At 40.0% G+C, this 22083-nt stretch overlaps 1 protein-coding gene across 1 annotated transcript; it reads right to left on the bottom strand.

Moving 5' to 3' along the window:
- Positions 1–17484: 17484 nt before the first annotated feature.
- On the bottom strand, positions 17485–19320 carry LOC131332822 (uncharacterized). Its single transcript, XM_058367123.1, has 3 exons — positions 19177–19320; positions 18322–18465; positions 17485–18012 (listed from the first exon to the last, which is right to left on the bottom strand). The coding sequence occupies exons 1-3, from the start codon at positions 19318–19320 to the stop codon at positions 17485–17487; spliced, it is 816 nt and encodes a 271-aa protein (XP_058223106.1).
- Positions 19321–22083: the final 2763 nt, after the last annotated feature.

Here is a 22083-nt window from a genome sequence, read left to right as displayed (position 1 = left end):
GATTTTGAAAATGATTACATGGTTATGAAATATGGAAAATGTTGACATAGTCTACGATGAGTCGCGTAGGAGAAACTCAGAGAATCATGGACACCAACGTTAGTTTAGATAATGAATTTGGATGTGTCATTTTTTGTCAAATATGTTTGAACTATGTGGAAATCGTTGATTTTATGGTTTAATGTTTGTAAGTTAAGGGTTAGAGGGTATGGGTTACTCTAGTAAGCTTTTGTAGCTCACGGTGTTACCTTTTGGTGACCCTGACATATTATATTGGTGGCGACGCCAGTATAATGTGTCAGACCTCGTAGATGAACAGGGAGAGCTGTACACATTGGAGGCCTTCGGAGCCGAGGAGCTTGCTAGGATGGAAGAGCAGGCGGAGCAGTAGTTAGGAACCCTAGTTCCCTCCCTTGTTGAATAAAAGTACTCTTGTAAAGACTTTATGATGTAATAATGAGCCAGACTCACTTGTTTTTGTAATAAAATGTCTTATTAACGTACCCAGAATTTGGGGGCGTTACAATACAAAACAATATACATATGGAAGTCGATCACGAACGAATCAATCACGAACGACAATCAGTCGATCACGAATATCGGATTAAAAACAAAAAAATACAGAACAAGATACATACGGAAGTCGATCACGAATGAATAGATCGAATACAAAGAGATCGAATATCAGATTAAAAATAGGAAAATACAGAACAAGATACATACAAAAGTCGATCATGAACGAATCGATCGAATATGAAGAGACATCGAACTTTAGAACAACCAACAATCGATCGCAATCACCGTCGAATGAACAATGATCACTGTGTGTGGAACAAACAACAATCACCGTGGAACGCAAGATCAATCGATCTCTTTTTTTCTTCCCCCCCCCCCCCTCTCTCTCTCTCTCTCTCTCTCTCTCTCTCTCTCTCTCTCTCTCTCTCTCTGTTTCAACGTAAATTGTGCAGGGGATAATGGAATAAATGAGATTTGAAAAGGGAAGGGTATTTTTGCCATGGACTAATTCCTTTTGAGTGAAGTGGACTTAAGACCTTACCAAATATTATTAGTGGACTAGAGGGGTTATGAACTTTAGAAGTGGACTAGAGGGGTTATGAACTTTAGAAGTGGACTTGATGGGTTACAAACATGCTATAGTGGACCCTAGACTAATTTTTTAAAGAAATATATGGGAACACTTCTCAAATGAATATAAATGAGTTCCAAAAGTTTAGCACCTTTTGGTAGTCCTGAGCTTCAATTTTACTCTTGCCTCGACAAGCATCCAGAAACAAGTAACAGAAGCGGTGTGTTTAGAAGGAAGTACTAATGGAAAATATTTTTTTTTATCAAGGGATTGGTGTGCAACTTCTTTGTTTCGGTTTATACCATGAATATTAAGAAATCTCATACCAAAATAAGAGTCAACTCAGGAAACAAGTACTCACAATCAACTTGTCTCCATGCTAATCACAAAGAATCTCCGTCCATGGATAACATACAGCTTTCGTCCATCAGAACTTGGAGGAGGACATCAACAAAGTCCAACTTGAGTAGGTAAAGTCCTTCGAATTTGAGCGCAAGTTGTCGGTTTCTACTTGGATCGTGGTCAGAATTGATGGCCGTCACTTTAACGGGTAAATACATACATGCTTAGCAATATGGTCCTCTATTGCTTTGATTGACTCACAAAAACTACATTTTTGAAGCAGTTTTACATAGAGTTCCATGAGTTCCTTCTTAGAAGTACCAAATGAACATGTGGGAAGAAATCTTTCAACTTCATGACATACATGGAAGAGAGAAATGATACAATGACAGACACAATGCCTCTGCAAAGGTGATTTAAATCTGTAAGTCCACATTAAATAGAAGAGTTACCATCAATCAGTTGCAACTAAATCACAGGAAGATAGTAGGATTGTGTCTAACACACTTCTAAATGGTAATAGCTTTCATGTAAGGGCTTAAGCAATATGCTTCTACTCAGACTGCAAGGGCTCTATAGAGCCTAGAGAGGCCCTACTCCTACATCCCAGAGCTGAGTTTGTTTCAAGGATGAGGGGCTTCAATCATGATCATCAGTTGCTAAAAATTTCAGCCTCTCTTGAAGTAAAGCTTACAATCCAATAGAAAACAAAGACGTAGATCTCCATCCTTCTTCTTGAAAATATAGTAAATAATAGAAATCACAGTCACTATCTTCACTCATGAAAAACAGTGGTAGAATTTTGGATTCAACCCATGTAAATATCTGAGAAGTAGATCTCATGCCAGCGGTGAATTTTGCCAAATCAGCATATCCCATAATAGCAAGATTTAAGACTATTATTTAGAGAGATACGAAAGGTTTTCTCATTTCACAAGAATGATTGGTAAGCCAAATCATGCCTATCATGTTATCCAAGAGATCCCACACATCATGCAGTGCACCCAAAACTTCCCTCCAAGTGCATTTCCAAAATGATTTCCAACCTATGATATCTATTGGAAAAAATCAGCACAATTGCATAGGAAGAAAATAGAACAATGGACGAGAAACTTGGAATTGAGAATCCCTCTTCAAAACAAAGCAAAATTTAAAATTAGAAACACAATTATGCTGGATCAAAAGGTAGGACTAAAAAAGTATGCTAACACAAATTTATAACCTGAATCGTCACTGACACCATACGAGAAGACTAATAATGCAAGCAAAACAATTATATTACGTGTTAAAATATCTAATAGCAAATTTTCGTAGTCGTCCCTCTAGTTTTACGGTTGTCTAAATTTCGTCCCTTGAGTTTCAATTGCTACCAAATAAACCTTGTAGTTTGTTTTATGTTCTAAATTGGTAAAATCGTTAACACCGTTAATGAAACTAGCGGAAAAATATGATTAAAAAATTATGTGCTCCAATTTTCAATTCGGTTAAACCAGTGTGAAGATCTTATTTTTTTGATCATTTATCCTAGATGGTCGTAATGAATTTTTGGCTCTAAGGCATTTCAACAAGCACCCGAAGACTCCTTATTTAGTTTCAGGGCTCTCTTAGGATACTCACTGAAAGGCCTTAGACCCAAAAATTCATTATGACCATTTAAGATAAACGGATCAGAAAAATAAAATCTTCGCACCGGTTCAAACGGATTGAAAATTGGAACACTTATTTTTTACACCGTTTATATATTAAAAAATATAGTTAAAAAATTAACTGTTCTAATTTTTAATCTGTTTGAACCAGTGCGAAGATCTTATTTTTCTGATCATTTTATCTTAAATGGTCATAATGGATTTTTGGCTCTATGGCCTTTCAATGAGCACTCTAAGAGAGCCCTGAATCTAAATAAAGAGTCTTTGGGTACTCGTTAAAAGGCCTTAGAGCCAAAAATTCATTACGACCATCTAGGATAAAATAATCAAAAAAATAAGATCTTTGCACCGGTTCAACCGGATTGAAAATTGGAGCACTTAATTTTTTAATCATATTTTTCCATTAGTTTCATTAAAAGTGTTAACGATTTTACCAATTTGAAACACAAAACAAACTACAGGGTTTATTTGGTAGCAATTGAAACTAGAGGGACGAAATTGAGATAACCGTAAAAATAGAGGGACGACTACAAAAATTTGCCCAATATCTAATAATGCAAGCAAAACAATTATAGCATGTAACCCAAACTTTTGAAACACTTTCTCAAAGTACATTGAAGGGGGAGGTATTATCACACCAGGCCCATTATTGGCTCTATAATGAATGTTGCAATCTGAAATAAGCCATAACACAAACTACCTTTCCTATAATATTTTCAGCTTAATTTGTGTCAATTGAATATGTAATCACATAAATCGATACTCCACAAAGTAAACGGTACCTTCATATACTATGAAGATTGAAGAGTGAGTGATAACAGCTTTTGGATGTACGAATGAAAAGATAAAGTCCAATGGCAGGCAAGCAATGCCAACACCGCCATTTTGGGTAGGACTATAAAGGGCCAACAAAAATAATGAAATTCTTGCAAAAAGGACACAAATAGTTAAAGACTATCCATGTAACAATGAAGACTCTTGTAGTCCTTGTTCATAAGGACAAGTTGTACCTACTCATTAAAAGTACACATCCTTATCTGATCATTACGTTTAGACGTAATTCAGCATTACTCATCGGTACCACACACACAATGCCACAATAAATTCATATGAGGGGCACCATATCTCTTTCCAAATGCACTTGCATTGTAAGTCATCATGATAGTATTACCCATTAACCAATACAAAATTGCATCTTAAGCATAAGATTGGTTTCTATCGAACGACATCTAAAATGTAGTAAAATATGAGAAGAGCCCCTATAAAATCTACAACATAAAGATTTGTAACATTAACATACCTTGAAAAGAAAATATCCAACATAGGTAGCAAGAGCAACAAAGTATTGTGGGACGGTAGCAAGCATTGTCCATAAGGTCTCCAATAAAAGCAAGTAAAATCTAAAGCAAAACAACTAAGCTACTGGATACTAGGAGAATGATCTAGAGAATCTTCATCATGTGCAGAGCAAATGAGCAAAATTTAAAAGGAAGCAAAAGCAAAAGCCATGGCATAATCTATTCTTAGCCTGGTGTGTGCTACTTCCAATACATTTCTCACTCATAAATAAGTCCCAAGTACTAGAGAAGTTCCTCGTGCCACCACCAAGAAAGGGAAAAAAATAATACACAGCTTATAAATCGAAGACAAATTAAAGGAAATATTAATCTTTAAAAAATTTAGGCCAAAAGATGTCTTTTCTTAACTTATTAAGGGCAGAATACCTTAGCATATAAAACTTATACAAAAAAAATGAACAGGCAGAAGAATTTCAAAAGCAACCTGCATGACTAAGGCCTCATTTCACTAAGGTTCTTATTTTTTATTTTACGAGACAAGTCATTCTCTCATAACACATCACCTTAAATTCAAATAATAAGTATTCATTTCAATTAGTGGAACACACCATTAAAGGCCAGAGAAATCCATTATTGTGGTTGACTAAAAGACCATAGAAATCACACCATGACGAGGTAAATATAGAACGTTCCAGCTATCTACAGATACGATAAGCATATTTAGTCTTACTATAACATCCCAGTTCTAAAGCCCTTTTTTTTTTTTTGTGGGTAAATTAGCTTGAAATTAAAAAAGGAGACTAAGCGAATATACAGCCTACAATGGGCATACCCCAGGAGGAAAAGAAATTAACAATTGGCATCCCCTTGGACCCCTCCTGCCTAGGTTTGGACCTAGAATTATATATGACTCAGGACTTTCCAAGGATGTCACTGTGACGACCATTATTAGGAACAACCAGTGGGACTTCCTAATGACTCAATCTCCTGATCTTAATGTAGTAAGATCTGATTTATAGGCTGTCCCCATTAATGATGCCATTGGGGATAGGTGTTCTTGGACTCTCAATACTTCTGAAAGGTTTACCATCTCCTCTCTTTGGGATCAGTTGAGAACACATTTTCCTACTATCACTTGGCATAAAGTGGTATGGTTTTCAGGGCACATCCCTAGGTGCAGTGTCATCTCATGGATGGCCATTCTGAATAAATTATCTACTGAGGATAGATTAGTTATGTTTGGCATGAAATCTTCCACTATTTGTAGTCTATGTATGGGTGTAGAATCTCATAATCACCTATTCTTTGAGCGCCCCATAGCTACACAGATTAGGGGAATTTTATCCCCTAAGACCCCTCATATGGTAGGAATGGCTACTTGGCACCAGTGGGTAAGTATTTTATCCACTTTAAAAGGTAAATCTTTGGCAACCACAATTGCTAAGCTTGTATTCACAGTTTATGTGCACCAACTTTGGCTTGAGAGGAATCATAGAAAGTTTCAGAATCTTAGTTGCCCTCCTGGAGTGGTTGCTAACAAGATCTCAAATGAGGTTAGATGCAGGTTGTTGTCCCTTTCATTCAAGGGGCCTTCTCATTTACTTTCTATATGGAACATTCATAATTGAACTAAATATACTTGTAAGATTGAGAGGCACTTTTACTCATATACTTTTATTTGCAGGCCATAATTCAAGGGGATTGCTTTCAAATCTTCCCCTTGCTACATTAATCCAATATTATCAAGGGAGAAAGATTCAAACATGGTTCAGCAAGAGCTAACAAATCATTCAAAGCAAATACATTGGGTTCCTAATACTTCTAAGTACTCAGGTAATTATCTTAATCCCTATAGGCTGACATAGTAATTTATGACGCTTGAGTGTTCTTACCATATTGTGTGCCACCCAAGTGAGATGTATGCTAGATCCCCAACTTTCCTTGTGAGCGGAGGTAATAACTAGTGGGGGAATCATGTGAGGAACAGTGGAGGGAGTAGATGTATCCCGGCTCATGGTATTGGAAAATAGAGTTGGAGTTGTGAGGTTACGAGGGAGTAGGAGGTGAGCACTTACCTACCAAGGGCCATGATCTTGTTATGTTTCTTGACTGTACCTGTCATTCTCTGCTGTAATCTACTATAGTGAGATTGTGTATTCATTAGATTGTCTAGCTTGATTGCTAGATCAGTCATCTTGCTATCCATGTAATTCTTGGGCACTGTATAATTCTGAACATATGTGAGGTGTTATTATGCAGTGCATACTGCAGGAATGAGTGCTTGTATGCTTGTGTGAGGTGATCTCCAGTAGTGTATGCTTGTGTGCTGTTGGTTAGTACATGTATTGCTATTTTAGCAACTGCATTGACTTTCAATTTCTTTTGACCTATCCTTGGGGGGTTGTCCCTTGGAATGTTTATGCTTTTCTAGGGGGCATGTCCCTAGCTGTATATTGCTTTTATCTCCTATCAATAGTTGTGTAGCTCCTGCTGACCAACCTGTCATGGATGTTGCTGACGTTGTTTGCTGCTGTTGCTGCTGCTATTTGCAGTTGTATGGCAGCAGCTAGTAGCTGTTCAGCTGCAATGGTCAAATGCTGGAGGTTCCTTTTGTAATTGAGTTGATATCTTGTAATAGCTATTTTGTAAATCCTTTTCAAGATTAGTATACAAGTGTAAGCCATAATGACTGCTGTTGCTCTGCTTGCACCTTTGCTACCAGTTGGTGTGTAGACGCTGCTGCCCAGTGTTGCTATTGCCTTTTTTATGCCTCTTAAGGCTGTTATTGATGCTACCTGACGTTGCTGTTGCTACTGTTTCTGTAATGGTAGTAAATAGCTGCTGAGTTGCTGCTGAAGTTTCCCATGTAAATGAGCTGAACTATTTCTTTGGTTCCCTAATATTCTATTGCCTTTCGGTTGCTGCAATTCAGTCCAGAAAGGATTGTGCAATCCATGTGATCTAATCGATCGTATCCTATTCTGTTGCTATCAATTGGCGTTGTTTTCTTCCCCTCTCACTACATGGGTTGGAAACATCGCTTATTATTTAGTCATGTAGCCATTTGGCATAGTCATTTTTCTTACTCTTGTTTTTTTTCTTTTCTTTCCTCTTGGGGTATGCCCCTTGTAGGCTGTATATTCGGTTAGCCTCTTTTTCAATTTCAAGCTATTTTACCCAAAAAAAATAATTTATAAGGAAGCACATATTGAGAGTAGTTATAGAAATGATACTCAATGAATTGGAAGATCTCCAATTCCAATTTGCCATCTTAGATTGTGAAATTGTTCTCCTCCAAAGGCTTTGTAAAAATGTCTGCCAATTGTTCATCAATTTGACAGTTCCTTTGGCTACTTATTCGTGAAGGAAATGATGGCGAGTGTCGATATGCTTGGTTTGTGAATGAAGAACATGATTCTTTCTTCTTCTTTTTTGGGTAAATCAGCTTGAAATTGAAAAAGGGCTAACCGAATATACAGCCTACAAGGGGCATACCCCCGGAGGAAAAGAAATGAAAATCAAAAGGAAAATAACAAAAAATTTGCCTAAGCCAAATGGCAACAAAAGTAAATGAGACACGTTGTTTTCCATCCGTCTACCAAGAGGGAGGGAAAACATACGTCTATTAAGCGTCAGGAGCCGAAAAGCTTTCCAACCAGTTATAAAAATGACCCAACCATATGATATGAGCATAACTTGGGTAGCCTTCAACCTGGGGTAGTACCCAAATGTTGTAACTTGATTTAGAAGGCTGCCACCAACAAAACCAGCCTTCTAAATTTCCAAGGGACATCCCCCCATGGCTAAGGAATAAAAAAAACCAATTGGAAAACACTTATAGCCAAAATAGCAGTGTAGCAAGGAATGCAATGAAGGATAAAGGCTCCAAACAGCCAACTCCATAAAACATTAGCAGTAAAAGAAAGCTAGCACCAGAAAAATGAATTGGCTACCAATGTCAAAGTAGTAGCAGAAAAGAAATGAACCATGTTCCTATTGCTTTATCTGCTCCCCTTCTTACTCCCTCGAAGCCTATCTCACCAATATTCTAAAAGCAATAAGGAGGACCCTTACACCCTCGACTCTCCCTCATAAAAGAACTCCCACTAACTTTTACCTCCACTCTCAAGAAATTTGAGGCTCAAGCACACAGCTCACAGGTTCACGCAAGCCAATGGGAAGAAGCAAAGAACTGAAATTTCCGGAGTTGGAATCACCAACAGCAGCTGCAGCAAATAATCATGAGATGAAATTAAGGTAAATACCTTATAGGTAGGAGTATTAGGAGCCAAGTATCTTTGTTATTGTCCTGTAGCTCCCTGTTCAGCTAGAACAGAACCAGAACCAGAACCAAATAACGTAAGATGCATGAGATAATTTCAAAACCAATCACCAACAGATTATATTATTGACCACTAATGTTCCACTCATTCACAACCCAATCTGCTGGAAATGATTTGGATAAGGAAAGAAGTCTAGCTCTAACCACGGAATAGATTTTGTGAACAACTACCTCAGAAGAACCAGATTTACCTTGAAATTTCCTCATATTCCTCTCAATCCACACATGATAGACAGTGGTAGTAAATTCCAATTTGGTAATGACTGTTGAATAGACTTGCCTTTTATGTTTGAGAGAAAATTGACCCAAGCAGTCCAAGATTTAGAGGGCCAGGAAACATGAAGTTTGGAAAGGATAGTGTCCCATACTTGCTGAGAGAAGCAACAATTGGAGAAAAGATGGTCATGGCTTTCACTCCCAGAGCAGAAGCTGCATTGTGGAGGTGATTAAGGCCAAAAAGTACCAGTCTATCTGCAGTGGATAACCTATTCTGAATGGCAAGTCAAGTGATAAAGCTACATTTTGGGATGTGGGCTGAGTACCAAACCAATTTATGCCACACAACCTTTGGAAATGGGGCTCTCAATTTGTTCTTAAGGGAGGCAATTGTAAACTGGCCGTTAGGATTGAGAGCCCATCTAATGCGGTCAGGCTCACTCAATCTAGATGGAATTAAAAGTGGCAAGGTACTTCTGATCTTATTGAGCTCCATATTTCGGGTAATGGGAAAAGCCCAATTTGAATTAAGGATGATGTGAGACACTGAAGCATCTCTAGGGATGCCAGAGTCAATTGTAGCTCTAGGGCTGACCTTGTCTATCAAGGGGCCAAGAGGATGCCGGTTATCATACCACAAAGAAGTGGATTGGCCATTACCAAGCACACTAAAAATAAAGGGCTGCACTAAAGGTCTGATGTTCAAGAGTTTCCTCCAAACCCAAGAGCAATCACTAGGAATTTTCAAGGTCCAAAAATTCCTCCTCTTTATTAAACAAGATTTGACCCATTGGCACCACATGGACTGTTCCCCACCTGAGATGAGGAACCAAATGTGTTTGGCAATAGCAGCCTTATTCCGAACTTGTATGGACTTGAATCCAAGCCCCCCTTCTTGTTTAGGGGACCTTGGCACCAGATTTTCTAAGATCAGGGCCAATCCAAAGAAAAGCCCTAAGGATTTATGTAACTTTCTTAATGACCTTTTTAGGGATGATGAAAAGAGAGGACCAATAGGTTTGCATGGAGAAGAGGACATTCTTAATCAACTGCACCCTGCCAGCATAAGTGAGGTCTCTATTTGTCCACGACTTAGTTTTAGCAATAATGCTATCCACTAGACGCTGGCAGTCGAAGGCCTTGAGTTTAGTAGAGAGGAGAGGCACTCCAAGATATCGAATAGGCAAAGAGCCTTCCTTAAACCCTAAAACACCCAGAATAGCTAACCTAGTGCTTGTGTTGACCCCAGAAAAATAAATGTCACTCTTCCCAGGACTAGGAGAGAGACCTGACATGCACTGCAACTCAGTGAGAGCATATCCTTAATGTGATTGACTGAGGTCAATTCTCCTTTGCAAAAGATCATAAGATCATCAACAAAGCAAAGGTTCAAAATCTTAGTAGCTCCACATCTCCAGTGATAATGAAAATCAGGGAGCAAGGATTTCTCCCTAAGGAGACAAGTGAGAATCTCCATAACAATGACAAATAGGTAAGAGGACAAGGGATCTCCTCACTTGAGCCCTCTTTTCCCATGGATATAGCCCGTGACTTCCCCGTTGATGTTAAGGGAGTAGTTGGCAGAGGTAACACAAGCTTGAAGCCATTTAATCATTGTGGGATGGAAATTCATGGAAGATAGAGTGTCCCAAAGAAAATCCCATCTCACATTGTCATAAGCCTTCATGATGTCCACTTTCATAGCACACCTAGGAGAGGATGATGATTTATGATACCCTCTCATAAATTCCTGAGTTAGGAAAATATTATTAGCAATCCTCCTACCTTTAACAAAGCCTGATTGAACATGGTCAATTAAGGTAGGAAGAGCAGACTGTAGTCTTCTAGCAAGAATTCTCGAGATGCACTTGTAGATAGTATTACAGCATGAAATGGGTCTAAAGTCCCCAACCTTGGAAGGATTAGGAACTTTAGGGATAAGAGCTACAATAGCAGAATTCGCTCTTCTAAGCATTTGACCAGACCTAAAGAATGTTTTGATAGCTGTAGTGACTTCAGTAACAATTGAGAAAATACGGGTCTCTACAGTCTATCCTCCTTAAAGAAATTTCGTCCCGAAATTTATAACTCAAGCCAAACAAGATCATGCATCAAGTAATTATGCTTTTGCCACAACATATATAATTAAACAATAAATCCACACTTATAAGGTTGCAATTTGAAACTCACATTACTTAGTTTGGAAACAAATACAGATACTTCTCTCTTACTCCGTCTTCCCTTTCCCACGTCGACTCTTCTTTCCCGAGATTACTCCATAGGACTCGCACTAACAGTATGGTCTTCCCTCTCAAAACTTACTTACGCGAATCTAGGATACATATCGGTTGCTCCCCATAAGATGCATCAGCTTCCAAATCTAGTCTGGACCACTCTAGAATGTGTGACGAATCCGGCTCACACTTCCGCAATATCAATACATGAAACACATCGTGAACGCCTGATAATCTCGGTGGTAAAGCCAATCGATACGCGACTTTCCTAATCTTCTCGATAATATCAAACGGCCTGATATAATGCGGTGAAAGCTTGCCCCTCTGCCCAAAATGAGATAGTCCCCGACGCAGCAATACCTTAAGAAACACGTGATCCTCCACTTCATACGATAATGGTCGACGACGATGATCGGCATAACACTTTTGCCTACTTTGCACTGTTAACAACCGTTGACGAATCACTTTGACTTGCTCGGTGGTTCTCCTTTGCGCTTCAAGAAGACATTGACGAATGGCTTTCATGCTCTCGGAAGTTTCTTGGATCAATTCCGGCCTAACTAACGTAGCCTCGCCCAACTTGGTCCAACAAACGGGTGATCGACACGATCTCCCATACAAAGCTTCATACAACACCATCTCAATACTAGATTGGTAGCTATTGTTGTATGCAAATTCGACCAACAGTAGGTGATCCTCCAAATTACCCCGAAAGTCCATAACACAAGCCCGAAGCACATATTCCAGAATTTGGATCGTTCTCTCGAATTGCCCATTTGTTTGAGGGTGATACGCGGTGCTAAATAAGAGATTCGTGCCCAGAGCGGCTTGCAAGCTTTGCCAAAAGCACGCAATAAACCTTGAATCTCGATCCGACATGATAGAAACGAGGATCCCATGAAGACGGATAATCTCACGAATGTATAAACGACTAAGCGTATCAATCGAATCTGTAACCTGGATCGGTAAGAAATGCGCCGACTTGGTCAATCAATCAACTATCACCCAAATGGCGTCATGCCCCCTCGGCGACCTTGGTAAACCGATAACAAAATCCATTGTCACATTCTACCACTTCCATTCGGCGACTGGTAACGACTGTAATTCCCCCATGGGTCATTGATGTTCAGCTTTCACTTGTTGGCACGTAAGGCATTTGGACACAAAAGTGATCACATCTCTCTTCATTCCTGGCCACCAAAACTGTCTATGCAAGTCATTAAGGGTCATCATCGAGCCGGGCCGGCCTGCCAAGTCGCTGCCCAAGCCCGCCCACTAGCCAGGCTGACCAGGCTTTTTCTTTTTGGCGGGCTGGGCGGGCCGAGCTACCTACCATAAATTGAAGCCCAAGCCCGGCCCACGGGCTAGCCCAATTGGCGGGCCGATGGGCCAAAAGCCGGGCGGGCTTAAATTTCCTTGGGCAAAACTAAACCAAGGGAAAAAAAAAAAGGGTTTTGTGGGACTTTGGGCTAATAGGCGGGCCCGTTGGCAGGCTTTTGGGCAGGTACCACGGGCGGGCTTGCGGGCCGGACTTACGGGCGGGCCGAGTAAAAATTCATAGGCCCGAGCCCGCCCATTACAAACTACAGGCCGGGCTAGCCCACCCGTTTTACGGGCTCGGGCCGGGCAGGCTTTGGGCGGGTCGCGGGCCTTCGGGCTAAATGATGACCCTTACAAGTCATGATACATTTTCGTTCTTCCTGGATGCACGGCTAACGGTGAGTGGTGAAATTCCCTCAAAATTTCCTCCTGACACGAAATGGGTACGAACAATTTTCCTTAGTATCGCAAACCTTGTTCGGCATGAATCATCCACCCCTCTCAAGCATTCCCTCTAAGAAACTTAGTACGAAACTCTCCCACTTCCTCATCTTACTCTTGGGCCTCAATCACTCGAGTCGACAAGGTTGATTGAATAGTCAAATTGCACAACGTAACCCCATCTCGAAGCTCCTCGAAATGCAACACATATGAGCCTAAGTCTTTCATCATTTCCACTCGTGGATGGCTAAACTAGCAAGTTATGTCGATTTTCTACTCAATGCGTCCGCTACCACATTCGCCTTACCCGGATGATATTGCAACTCAAAGTTGTAGTCCTTTAAGTATTCCATCCATCGGCGTTGTCACAAGTTAAGCTCCTTTTGAGAGAACAAGTACTTGAGACTCTTGTGATCGGAAAAGACTTCGAACCTCTCACCGTAAAGCTAATGATACCAACTTTTCAAATCGAAAACGATGGCCGCAAGTTCCAGGTCATGAATAGGGTAGTTTCGCTTGTGAGTTTTCAATTGCCGCGATCCATACGCCAACCCTCGCCCTAATTGCATCAACACGCACCCCAACCCCTCTTTCGAAGCATCACAATACACGAAATAGCTAACTCCCCATTCAGGCACAACCAAAACCAGTGCGGTAGTCAATCTTCTCTTCAATTCTTGAAAGGCCATCTCACACGCATCACTCCAAACGAAACGAGTCCCTTTATGAGTCAATTTAGTCAACGGAGCCACTAGGCGAGAGAAATCGAGTATGGAACAACGATAATACCCAGCCAAGCCCAAGAAACTATGAATCTCGAACACATTCTTCGATCATTGCCAATTCATTACGGACTCTACCTTTCCTGGATCAACGGACACCCCATCCTTCGATACTACATGACCCATGAACTTGACATTGGACAACCAAAACTCGTACTTGCTAAGCTTAGCATACAATCGGTGTTCTCTCAAGAGTTCAAGGACAATAGAAAGGTGGGATTGGTGCTCCTCCTCTGAAGGCAAGTAGATAAGGATATCGTCCATGAAAACAACCACGAATCGATCAAGATAGGCATGAAAAATGCCATTCATTAGATCCATGAATGTTGCTGGTGCATTCGTCAATCCAAAGGGCATAACAACGAACTCGTAGTGGCCATATCGGGTACGAAAAATGGTTTTTGAAATGTCTTCCCTCCGACCCCTCAATTGATGGTAACCGAACCTCAAATCGATCTTAGAGAAACAAGTTGCGCCTCAAACTTGGTCAAATAAGTCATCGATTCTAGGCATAGGGTACTTATTCTTGATGGTGACATGATAGTCGATACATAGACGAAGTGACCCATCCTTCTTTTGAGCAAACAAAGCCGGTGCGCCCCACGGTGACGTACTCAGACGGATAAACCCCAAATCCTACAATTCTTGCAAATGAACCTTCAATTCTCTCAACTCAGCAGGCGCGAAATGATATGGAGGTACAAAAATGGGAGTGGTACTAGGAAGCAAATCTATAGTAAATTTGATTTCTCTTTCGGGTGGTAAACCGGGTAACTCCTTCGGAAACACGTCCGAAAAATCACAGACAACAAGAGGCAACTCTCCACGCACAGATACATCCTCATCCAAGGTCAAGCTCGCTAATAAGGCGTACATCGACTATCGCTCCTAAGACTCACACAAATACGATTCTATCGGTTCCCGACGCTCCCTAAAGAACTCAAAACAAGAACCCCCAGGCGGACAAATACGGACCCGATGCTTGAAGCAATCTATGGTAGCGTGAAATGTCGACAGCTAATCCATTCCCAAAATAAGGTCAAACCCCGACATATTTAGCACAATGAAGTCAAAAGTAAATTGGTGATCCCGAATGATAAGTTCACAATCTCGACAAATACGATCTAAAGGCGATCTACCCCTTATAGGTGTCTCTACGAACAATGGAGGATTTATACTTTCAATTTCCAATTCCAAGGCACAAGCAAATGTTGCAGCAATAAATGAATGCGATGCTCTAGAATCAAATAGTACTGTAGATACCCCAATTTGGCCTAACGATTATTTCAAGTCCTACCTTGGGGATCATCCCGATGATGAATGGATACAGTGATTGCTGTTTGACTTCTCGTGAACCTTAGGACTTTTGGTGAGTACTTTTAGCCACTTAGAGGACCCAATTCAAAGCCAAATAGCATTTCAGACAGAAATACAACATCCTAGGAAAATACATCTATCAGCCGTAAGATTGATTCCTCGGCTACCAGATCCATTCTTCGGCCACTAAATCCATTTCTCGGCCACCGGATCCATTCTTCGGCCACCAGATCCATTCCTTGGCCGCCAGATCGTCTTTTTCTAGAATTCTAGAATGTTTTGTCAATCATTTGATCGACGAACCAAAACCCTAGCAGCCTTTTTCCAATTCTTTATGTCACGCCCTCGATTTTTAAGATAATTAAATAATATTTTTAAGAAATAAGACATCGCATTAAATAAATAATACCCAAAAGCGAGTTCCCAAAATGATCATATACAAATCAAGTCCCCAAGTTTTAGGAAATATACAACATTGGCATACCGGCCTCAAAATGAGATTTAGTACAAGTACGGACGAGCTAATAGTTACAAACAATGTAGTCAAAAGAATTTCTAGATTAATTAGTTACAAAGCCATCTTTAACCAAAAGTAAGTTCATTACAAGATGAGCAAGTAACCAAATCAAATTAGCTTCCAAAAATCTTCGTGTCCTAGCATACCATAGCATGCAATCTATTGCCTGGCATTAAGACCTAAAAAGAAAGATTTTGTTGAGCTACACTAGCCCAGTAGGAAAATCTTTACCAATCTTATATACAAATGTGATGATCGACAAGGGCAAGAGAAGGAAAACAAGAAGATATAGCTCAACAACGAAATACAATCAACTCAAGGATGTGCCAAACATTCAAGACAATCATTCTAAGATATGCTATAATCACATTATGCCATAAGGTTCACAATACTCAAGTAAGTAACAACTTTGACATGACTCACTATCCCATATCTCCACCATCGGCATTTTCACACCTTGTGTTCCTGTATTATACCACAAGAGTCACCGTATTACCACCCTTAGCATTGCGGTGTACACCAACATCTAAGGTCACCGTAATACCACCCCTTGCACTACGAGACCATCTAAGTCTTCGTATTTTCACCCCTTGCGTTACGAGACTTCCTAAATCGACCATCGACCCAAACAAATATTTCCTCACTCAACATACAAGTTAAAGCTTTTCAAAATCCACATTCATTCATAAAGTATGTCACGACATGCCAACAATGTCACAAATATGCCACAACGTTCGAAAGTAATCATTCATTCGCAAGTTGCATCTTATTGACATTTTAACCAAGTAAACTATTATTCATTCCTTACTAACGGAAGGCCAACGAATCAAAAATAACATCCACTAATCATAGGAAGTCATAATGACAAAATAAGAATCATTGGAATAACCAATGGATGTTAGGAGACTAATGCACCCCCACCCTAACAGTCATAACTTTCTGTGTACTTAGAGTCTTTAGGTGATTTAGGTGGCAATGGAAATTTAACTTCAAGACCTTCGAATCGATATAAAATTTGCAAGAAACGGACATCGGACGAAGAAGTTATGGCCGTTTGAAGTTGGGCTGAATCCTAGAAGATGAGCAGAATTTCCAAAGAGGGGAGGGATCGATCCCCCCATCACCAGGGATCGATCCCCCAAGTTTAGGGATCGATCCCTAGGCAATTTTGGGCGATTTTCTGCAAATTTTGACATCTTTCGAAATGAACGAAGAGAGACGATTCAAGCCCGATTCTTACCCCAAACCAACTTATAAACACATAAAAGAGTTAAAGAAGTCCCTACCTCGCGACGATAACTAAGATCTACAAGATTTGAGCAAGCCCTGGCCTCTTCAAACCTCAAAACTTTGATTCAAGCTTAACCCAAGGATTTCCGAGCTCAAGAACGTGAATGAAAGGCCGGAGGGAGGTTGATTCTTGGAGTCCTTGAGTGATTGAGTGGTGTTTTGAGTGAGAGGAGAGAGAGAGATCGGTGGAGAGAGGGAGAGAACGGATGAGAGAGAGAGATATATGGAGATATTTTTATCTCCTACACCTCACACTCCACTTATATACCCATATATCATCAAATCACACACACACTCCTTCATGTTTCCATTCTATCACTTCAATCCCCAATTTAATTAGCCACCAACTAACCACAATTTCCCAATTAAACATTTAACAAGCAATTTCAATAACTAAAATTTTACGGGCCTCTACAGTTTGTCCTCCATAAAGAAATTTCGCTCCGAAATTTTCAACTCAAGCTAATCAAGATGATGCATCAAATAATCATGCTCATGCATGACATACATAACTAAACATCAATTTAACAATCATAAAGTTGAAATTTTGAGACTCACTTTGATTAGTTCGGAAAGAAGTGCGGGTACTTCTCCCTTACTTCGTCTTCCCTTTCCCATGTCACTCCTCCTTTCCGAGGGTACTCCAAAGGACTCACACTAACGGAATAGTTTTACCCCTTAAAACTGTCTCATGTGAATCTAGAATACGTATCGGCTCCTCGCCATAGGATGCATCGGCTTCCAACTCAAGTTCGGACCACTCTAGAATGTGTGACAGATCCGGCTCGTACTTCCACAACATCGATACATGGAACACATCATGAATGCCTGATAATCTCGGTGGTAAGGCCAATCGATATGCGACTTCCCCAATCTTCTCGATAATGTCAAATGGCCTAATAAAATGCGGTGAAAGGTTGCCCCTTTGCCCAAAACGAGATAATCCCCGACGCGGCGACACCTTAAGAAACACGTGATCCCCCACTTGAAACAATAACGGTTGGCGACGACAATCGGCATAACTCTTTTGCCTACTTTGCACAGTTAATAACCGTTGACGAATCACTTTGACTTGCTCGGTGGTTCTCCTTTGTGCTTCAAGAAGACATTGACGAATCGCTTTCATACTCTTGGAGGTTTCTTGGATCAATTCCGGCCCAACCAACGTAGCCTCGCCCAACTAGGTCCAACAAACGGGTGATTGACACAGTCTCCCATACAAGGCTTCATACGATGCCATCTCGATACTGGATTAGTAACTATTATTGTACGCGAATTTGACTAACGGTAGGTGATCCTCCCAATTTCCCCGAAAATCCATAACACAAGCCCGGAGCATATCTTCTAAAATTTGGATCATTCTCTCGGATTGCCCATCCGTTTGAGGATGATACACGGTGCTAAATAAGAGATTGGTGCCAAGAGCGGCCTGCAAACTCTACCAAAAGCACGCGGTAAACCTTGGTTCTCGATCCGACACGATAAAAACATGAATTCCATGAAGGCAGATAATCTCATGAATGTACAAACGACTAAGCGTATCTATCAAATCTGTAACCTGAATAGGTAAGAAGTGCGCTGACTTGGTCAATCGATCGACTATCACCCAAATGGCACCATGCCCCCTCGGCGACTATAAGACTCCCCACGGTCTCAAAGTATTCAAACCTAGACGTTCTGATACCAATTTGTCACACCCTCGATTTTCAAGATAATTAAATAATATTTTTCAGAAACAAGACATCGTATTAAATAAGTAATACCCAAAAGCGAGTTCCCAAAATGATCATATACAAATTAAGTCCCTAAGTTTAAGGAAATATACAACACTGGCACACCGGCCTTAAAATGAGATTTAGTACAAGTATGGACGAGCTAATAGTTACAAACGATTTAGTCAAAAGAATTTCTAGATTAATTAGTTAGAAAGCCATCTTTAACCAAAAGTAAGTCTATTACAAGATGAGTAAGTAACTAAATCAAATTAGCTTCCAAAAATCTTCGTGTCCTAGCACACCATAGCATGCAATCTATTGCCCAACATTAAGACCTGAAAAGAAAGATTTTGTTGAGCTACACTAGCCCAGTAGGAAAATCTTTACCAATCTTATATACAAATGTGATGATAAGGGCAAGAGAAGGAAAACAAGAAGATATAGCTCAACAACGAAATACAATCGACTCAAGGATGTGCCAAACATTCAAGACAATCATTCTAAGATATGCTATAATCACATTATGCCATAAGGTTCACAATACTCAAGTAAGTAACAACTTTGACATGACTCACTATCCCATATCTCCACCATCGGCATTTTTCACACCTTGCATTCCCGTATTATACCACAAGAGTCACCATATTACCACCCTTAGCATTTCGGTGTACACCAACATCTAAGGTCACCGTAATACCACCCCTTGCGCTACGAGACCATCTAAGTCTTTGTGTTTCCACCCCTTGCGTTACGAGACTTCCTAAATCGACCATTGACCCAAACAAATATTTCCTCACTCAACATACAAGTTAAAGCTTTTCAAAATCCACATTCATTCATAAAGTATGTCACGACATGCCAACAATGTCACAAATATGCCACAACGTTCGAAAGTAATCATTCATTTGCAAGTTGTATCTTATTGACATTTTAACCAAGTAAACTATTATTCAATCCTTACTAACGGAAGGCCAATGGGTCAAAAATAACATCCACTAATCATAAGAAGTCATAATGACAAAATAAGAATCATAGGAATAGCCAATGGATGTTGGGAGACAAATGCACCCCCACTCTAACAATCATAACTTTCTATGTACTTAAAGTCTTTAGGAGGCAATGGAAAGCTAACTTCAAGACCTTCGAATCAATATAAAATTTGCAAGAAACGGATATCGGACGAAGAAGTTATGGCCGTTTGAAGTTGGGCTGAATCTTAAAAGACGAGCAGAATTTCCAGAGAGGGGAGGGATCGATCCCCCCATGACCAGGGATCGATCCCTGGGCTTGCTGGACCAGAAATGAAAAGGGGGATCGATCCCCCAAGTTTTAGGGATCGATCCCTAGGCGATTTTGGGCCATTTTTCTACAGATTTTGACAGCTTTCGAAATGAACGAAGGGAGACAATTCAAGCCCGATTCTTACACCAAACCAACATATAAACACATAAAAGAGGTAAAGAAGTCCCTACCTCGCGACGATAACCAAGATCTACAAGATTTGAGCAAGCCCTAGCCTCTTCGAACCTCAAAACTTCGATTCAATCTTAACCCAAGGATTTCCAAGCTCAAGAACGTGAATGAAAGTCCGGAGGGAAGTTGATTCTTGGAGTCCTTGAGGGATTGAGTGGTGTTTTGAGTGAGAGGAGAGAGAGAGAGAGAGAGAGAGAGAGAGAGAGAGAGAGAGTGGAGAGAGGGAGAGAACGGATGAGAGAGAGATATATGGAGATATTTTTATCTCCTATACCTCACACTCCCCTTATATACCCATATATCATCAAATCACACACACTCCTTCTTGTTTCCATTCAATCACTTCAAGCCCCAATTTAATTAGCCACCAACTAACCACAATTTCCCAATTAAACATTTAACAAGCAATTTCAATAATTAAAATTTTATGGGCCTCTACACTTTAGGGCAACGAAAGCAGATTCAATCAGAGATCTTGTTACCCTAAACTACCTTATTGATTGGCCGGAGTGAGTCAACAATTGCCTATATAAAGAGGCTTTAGGGTTCCGAAATTAACATTCAATTCCTCCATCTCATAGCTCCAAGCTCTGTGGAAATTATCTTTCATATCCTCTCTACAAAAGCCCTAAACCTTTATGAGCAGCCACATCCCAAGTGATCAAACTCCGAAGTACAAACCCTAATCCTAGGGTTTTGAGAAGAAGATCAGTCAATCACCCTCAATCCGAAGCAATCAAGCACTGAGGGATCAAGGTGGTGAGGCCCAGGAGCCTATGGTTTGATTCATCTTCTATTTTTTATACTTTAATCGTAGTATTTTAATTCCTGATTAACTCTTTGTTCTGGTGTGAGGAAGAACATCGGCTGGGGAATCAATCCTTCGGCCGATACATCGACCCAGTGGGATTCGTTGGCCGAGGGATCTATTTGCTGGGACATATTTGTTTTTTGCTTATTCTGATGCATGCTTTCAATTATCGTACTGCCTCACCTTATCAACTGTTAAAGGCTAAAAACCAGATTATGTGTTAGAATTAAATAAAGCAAATATACATTGTATGTCGATTGATTATGGGCCAGTCGTGAAGGGTGCCTAACACCTTCCCCTTATTGTACTCTTGGCTCCCGTACCCAGAATCTCTATCTATTTTTCTTAGTTTTAATAAACTAGGTGGCGACTCTATTTTGATGATAACCGTTATCGTGTGGCGATGTTCCTAGCCATGGGAATATCCACGATATTGGTTTATGAAGTGGAACCAAACAAGCATGATCAATTTGTATGGCGATGCCCCACTTGGGAGGTGTCTATAGTTTTTGGCGACTCTGCTGGGGATTTGAGAGCCATAACCAGAAAGTTCAACATGGAATTAATATTTGCTTTATTTAATTCTTTTTCATATGCATCGAGCAGGCAACCCACGTTGAGTTCACCTAATATCCTGGCATGTCACAAGCTATGTTAGGGGTTCAAGCAAACTCCTAACGGAGCACCCTTTGAGATTACCCGAAACCTTGCATACTGTAGAAAGCCATCGAACTCTTTCCAAACTAAGATAGGAAATCTCAAGGAGGTTAGGACTATGTGTTGCATTATATCTCAAACTTCTGTTTCATTCAATGATTATCACTCTGTAGAGTTTTAATTGCCACAGTCCTCAACTGTTAGGAGTTCTAAAAAAAAAAAGTCTTCTTTTTCCTCTAGGATTTATAAAAATCTTTCTTTATTTCTTCGTAATACTTACTAGGATCTTTCCAAAAAAAAAAAAAAGAATCTTTCTTTTTTCTAGATTTCATTCATTTGTCTCTTTTTTGCTAGGATCTTTTCTAAAAAAAAAAATGGAGAGAGTCTTTCATTTTTCCTCTAGGTTTTACAAATTTCTTTCTTTATATTTGTCAGCATCTTTAAAAAAAAAAAAGAAAAAAGAAAAGTGGGGTTTTTGTCAATCTTGTATCTTGCATGACACATTGTATATATGATCTCTTGATCAAATAATTGTTGCATGATTGTCTGTTGTATTACATTGATCACATAACTTCACAGTACGTTGTTCAACCAC

The sequence above is a fragment of the Rhododendron vialii genome, chromosome 7a (assembly GCF_030253575.1).
Source record: "Rhododendron vialii isolate Sample 1 chromosome 7a, ASM3025357v1".
Lineage (NCBI taxonomy): Eukaryota > Viridiplantae > Streptophyta > Magnoliopsida > Ericales > Ericaceae > Rhododendron > Rhododendron vialii.
This window is presented reverse-complemented; position numbering and strand designations above follow the sequence as displayed.